The 5,248-nt window shown below is 32.0% G+C and overlaps 1 protein-coding gene across 1 annotated transcript; it reads left to right on the top strand.

Moving 5' to 3' along the window:
* Window positions 1-1,206: 1,206 nt before the first annotated feature.
* LOC111692931 (LIM/homeobox protein Lhx3-like) lies at window positions 1,207-5,167 on the top strand (the record flags this gene model as incomplete). Its single annotated transcript, XM_023457060.1, has 3 exons — window positions 1,207-1,332; window positions 1,529-1,670; window positions 4,688-5,167. Coding segments are annotated over 3 exons (466 nt in total), but the record flags the coding sequence as incomplete, so codon positions are not given.
* Window positions 5,168-5,248: the final 81 nt, after the last annotated feature.

Raw genomic sequence — 5,248 nt, 5'->3', positions numbered from 1 at the left:
TTTTTATTTTTAATTGCTCAATCTGAAAATATTAAACTTATAAAAAAGCAGTGGTGTGTATGTGTATTAAATTTTCCGAAAAATCAAAAAATAAATTTGTCTAAGTTCAAAATATGTGTAACATAAAGTTTGGGAATAAATTAAACAGTGGATTTTTTATTTTAAAAAATAAATATTTGTCATATAAAATTATGCTCTACGGATTTTCTTTTCCAAGCTACAGGGTGCTAAAAAAATTCAAAAAATTTAGTTTTTTAATATCATTTTCAATGCAAAAATCTTTTTTCAATGCCTATTTGACAATGTTCGGTGGCTGAGTCAAAGCGTACTTCATAATGCTTTTGTTATTTTTATATTCCTCTGTTAGCAGTGGGAAAAAATGGTATTTACAAAAGTTTTATTTACAGAAAAATCACAAGAACTAGAAATAAAACGCAAGAAGGTAATTTTGTTTAAAATAAAAAGTAGATCATAAAAAAATATTAAAAAAATGTTTTTACCAGTGGCGTACCACAATTTTCTTCGAAAAACCTTATGGTACAATCTGTACGCGCGCCACTGAGTAACTTACAAAGTCAATCTTTTTCCTGTTACTAGGGGATTATCAAAATAAGCCTAAAATAATAATAAGGCTAAAATTTTGTTCCATTATCTTATAATGTTCGAGTTATTGGAGAAAAACTAAATTTTTTGAAACTTTTTAGCGCCCTGTAGCTTGGAAAAGAAAACCCGTAGAGCATAATTTCATATGAGAAAAAATTATTTTTTAAACCAAATAATCCACCGTTTAATTTATTCCCAACCTTTACGTTACACCCAGTATATAAAAAGACAGTAACAATGCAATTGAAGAACATATTTTTTTCTAAAGATAGATATACTTCTAAACCAGTTAAAAGCAATGTTCAGAATACAAAAGAAGTTGCGCTGTTATATTTCTAAGTACAGTTTATGCAAATGAACCATTTTAATTTAACAGTTCGTATTAGATTTTATCCCATTTTTGGATGTATGGAAATGCATTACATCACATTAGAAGAATTTCATATTTATTTACTCTAACTTGCTTATTTAATAAATAAATATTATACGAGGAGTAATAACTTTTCCAAAAGTATATGTATTTCTTTTCTGACACATAATATTATTGTTTCTCTGTAGATATATTAAAATGGAAATTTAAATTACGAAAAAAATTTCTTCCAGATTGTTTGGTACAACAGGATATTGTGCAGCTTGTAACAAAGTCATCCCTGCCTTTGAGATGGTAATGAGGGCAAAAAATAATGTTTACCACTTAGAATGTTTTGCATGTCACCAATGTAATCACAGGTAAGATGATTACCAGTTTTTAATCAATAGCTATGACAATGTAAAATATTTATTTGTAACTATACATTTTTCTATAATTTCACATAATTCTGGTAATAGGCAATATTTTTTAATATATAATTAGATTTAATTAGTAATGAAGGTGCTTCCCAGTATAAAAAATATATTGCAATAATAATCATTTTCTTGCTTGCAGGTTCTGTGTTGGTGACAGGTTCTACCTTTGTGAAAATAAAATACTTTGTGAATACGACTATGAGGAAAGACTAGTTTTTGCGAATATGGCATACAATCCTAGCAGTTTAGCCCATATCAGAAGGCAAGTCAGTAACTTACAGGTATGATCGGCTCTACCAAAATGTTGAACGTTGTTATTCCCTATTTTTGCGTAAATACAGAATTACTAAGACACATTTCTTCGACACATGTTAGCATAAGTTCGAGAAAGTTGGACTGATAGGGGTGACGGAATACTAGATTACTTTTAAGATGCAACAAATTATATTTCCAGTTTGATGTATTTATCAAAATTTTGGAAAAAACAGAATTTATTTAAAAAAGTTTTAGCTTTCACCAGAAAAAATAATGATAATTAAAAAATTGTGACAATCAGATAATACATGAAAAAAATAAGAATATTTTTTTAACTGAGGTATCCAGTTTAAGGCATTTGTGCAAGTCGGTAATTAACATTAATTGCATCAGGAAAAGCCTTTTACCAATATACTTTCACATACCAAATTTCATTTTAATCGTTCAACGTTTTTCCGTTTTATAAATGATTGTTGATGTTTTTTTCAAAATCTTTGACGCCCTAGCATCCTTACGGTGCAATTTTGCAATTAGGTAAATTAACGTAAAGCGCCCTAGTGGTACATGCATTTCAGGGACACCCTGTATAAGGAAATATTGTTTAATTTGGGTGAGGCAAATACTCATTCATTTTTGACGCGTTGTGTTATTTTCTGTACATACTGCAGTTTTGAAATAGTCCGACTTATCTCAACTTATCTGAGTAAAATGTAGGAATTGTTGATTTTTTTTTAAAGACTGGAATGCATCTGTCGGTTTGTGAGTATTCAAAATAAAAATAAAAGAAATCACGGAAAATTATCATATTATATTCAACGTGTGACGTAATTCTCGGCAGCAGCTTCCGCTGAAAAGCAGCTTTTAAAATCCATTTTAAAAGAATGCATAAATCAAAAGTCATACTAAAAAATTAAGCCATTGTAACGATAAATGCGAATCATTAAATGCTTTTGAATAAATGGACTCGAGCGATGTTTTCAGTTTCAGTAAAGTGGTTTGTTTGAAAGCTAAAAGCAGCTGAATGAAGCTCTTAGCCTTATACGGGCTTTTAAAATATAACAAATATTACTTTATGACCGTACGAGGGCACGGGAGTATTTAAAACTTCACATTAACTTTTGCTTTCTCCTAATTGCCAATTAAATGTAATCGTCTTTCACGATTATGCCCAGCAATGGCAAATAACTTTTATTACCGCATAAAGTGCATTGTTTGTGCGAAAATTTGCACAACCGATAAATATATATTTTGAATTCTTTTGATACAGTGGTAAAAAATAAAAAATAGGTCAACACTAATAAAAAATGTATAAGGCTCATAATCCTCGTATCATATTTCAATGAAGAGTATCCAGAGCTTATGCGAAGTCTGTTCGGAAAGTAACCGAACTTTATTTTTTTTAATTTTATTATTAATTGTATGCATTATTAGTCCTTGGTCTCCTTCAAAGTACCTACTCACCTCCCTTATTCACACACGTTTCCTAGTGGTATTTCCATTTCCCGAAACAGTCCTGGATAGCTTAATTTGAAATGGCCCTTAAAATTTGTGACGAATTTGCTATGATGTCATCAATAGTCTGAAAACGGCGTTTTTTCAGCACTGATTTTAATTTAGGAAATAAGAAAAATCACTTAAAAACAATCATTTTCCTTTAATGAAGAATAATATGGGACGTCAGTACGTTTGAAGAGGTTATACGTTAATATTTTTTGACTCACTATGATCAAACTGAAATGCGTTGTACTTATCTCCCATGATCCTCCTTTTTTACAGTCTAACAGTAGTTGGTCATCATGTACTTAATGGTATATGCTCCATTTCTTTAATATTTGGAAATGCAAGTCCATCAAGCCTCCCATTCTGCGAAATTTTTTGTTCATACCAGATTCTACTTCTTTAGAGTCTTTACTCTTGTGACATACATAAGAAATTTTCAACAACAGCTGAAAGCTAAAGCTATGCTGTCTATCCTTCCTGTGAGTCATTGTTGAAATATAGCTCCGGCTTTGTTCTAATTTGTGGTCTATGAATTTTACATCGATTATCTATAAGAACGATTTTCTTTCTTCATTCAAGAAGGTGACTTTGGAACTACAATCAGAATTCATTAAAACACCTTATAATACAATTGGGATCATGTCTATCACTATAAAAGTCAAAAATGAGTTATAGGTAACATCATTGGAGAACCAGTGGTGGACCCTAGGTAATGCTTCTAACTTGTTTAACTTGAAATTATAAAGCAATTTGTGAATGTTCTGCATGAAGACGGAAAATGCTTTGAATAAATTCCCACAGATCACCCATATGCGAAACTGACGATGTTTCAAAAATGACTTAATAAAGAATGAGCACTTTGACTTTATGTTTCAATGGGTTATTGAAAGCTTCTTATGTAATTGTAAGAGTAAAGAACACATGCAAAAAGTGCTATTGATAGTTGAAGATTTGAAGCAAACAAAAGCAAGATTTTTAGGTCCATTCCAAACTTGTCACCATGTTTTTAACCCAAAACAAGCTATTTCATCGCGATTTACAGCTAAGTTTTTGAGGTTAAGGGAAAATCAGGACGCATCAGTAAAAACACACAGATTCATATGTGCATTCGTTCAAAATACTTTTAAAGGTGGTTTAGTTTCCAATACAAACCGCTTTTTTGTGGGTCTGTGTTATCAAAGGCAAGAAATCAGTTTTTGTGCCAAATTCTAGTAATTTTAGTAATGTGTTTCTTTGTTTTATCATTACCTCTATGGAAAACTTGCCGTCGTCCATGTACCAAGTAGGTAAAGCTCAAATGAACTTTAATTCAAACCAATTTATTTTTACAGGTGTATGATGTCTATGCTCTTTTGTTTTTTTTTACTTTAAATCAACCGCAAGAGACTGTAGGGTGTTCGATTACGCTATTATTGATGATTTATAAGCAGCTACCTATTTATACGATAAGAGACCAAAATCATTAAAGAAAACCTAATAATCCCATACTATTTTACATAAAGACGAAAGTCAATCTGAAATGAGGTTGGTTGATCTCTTTCAGCAGGCAGGAGACAACCTAACCGCAGTCGGTGAGGGTAGAATTGTGAACAGCCCGTCCTGTTACAGCGAGAAGAATTCGGACATGGCGCCCCAAGGCCCACTGCGGCAGCCCATTAGCGTAGTCAACCACCGGGACGACGGCTCCAGCGGGTACGGGAGTCCGGACTCGGAGACCTTCGAGACGCTGCCCCACCAGTGACGACAACCCATCGCTGCCAGAGGCCGACCCACGCAGAAGATGAAAAACCGCGGGAGGTTAAGCAGCTCTTAACAAACGATTGCAGATAGTTCATCTAAATTTTTATAAGTTATGATACTTGTAAATGCGATGGTTGATAGCTGATGTATTTTTTGAAACGACAAATAACTAATTCAGTGTTGCCAACATATTCCATTCATTAATATGCAACACACAACGCAACTTGAAACCTATTTGCTTTTTCAGTTTAATTTTGATAATTTTTTCATAGTATTTTGTAGTATCTCCATAGCAGTTCAAATTAAAACTCTGGTTCCAATATTTTTCTAATTGTAAATTAAATACATAATAGGTTTTAGTATA

This window comes from Anoplophora glabripennis, unplaced genomic scaffold (genome assembly GCF_000390285.2).
Source record: "Anoplophora glabripennis isolate ALB-LARVAE unplaced genomic scaffold, Agla_2.0 scaffold5147, whole genome shotgun sequence".
Lineage (NCBI taxonomy): Eukaryota > Metazoa > Arthropoda > Insecta > Coleoptera > Cerambycidae > Anoplophora > Anoplophora glabripennis.
Note: the sequence above shows the minus strand (reverse complement) of the source record. Positions and strands in the feature narration are given on the sequence as shown.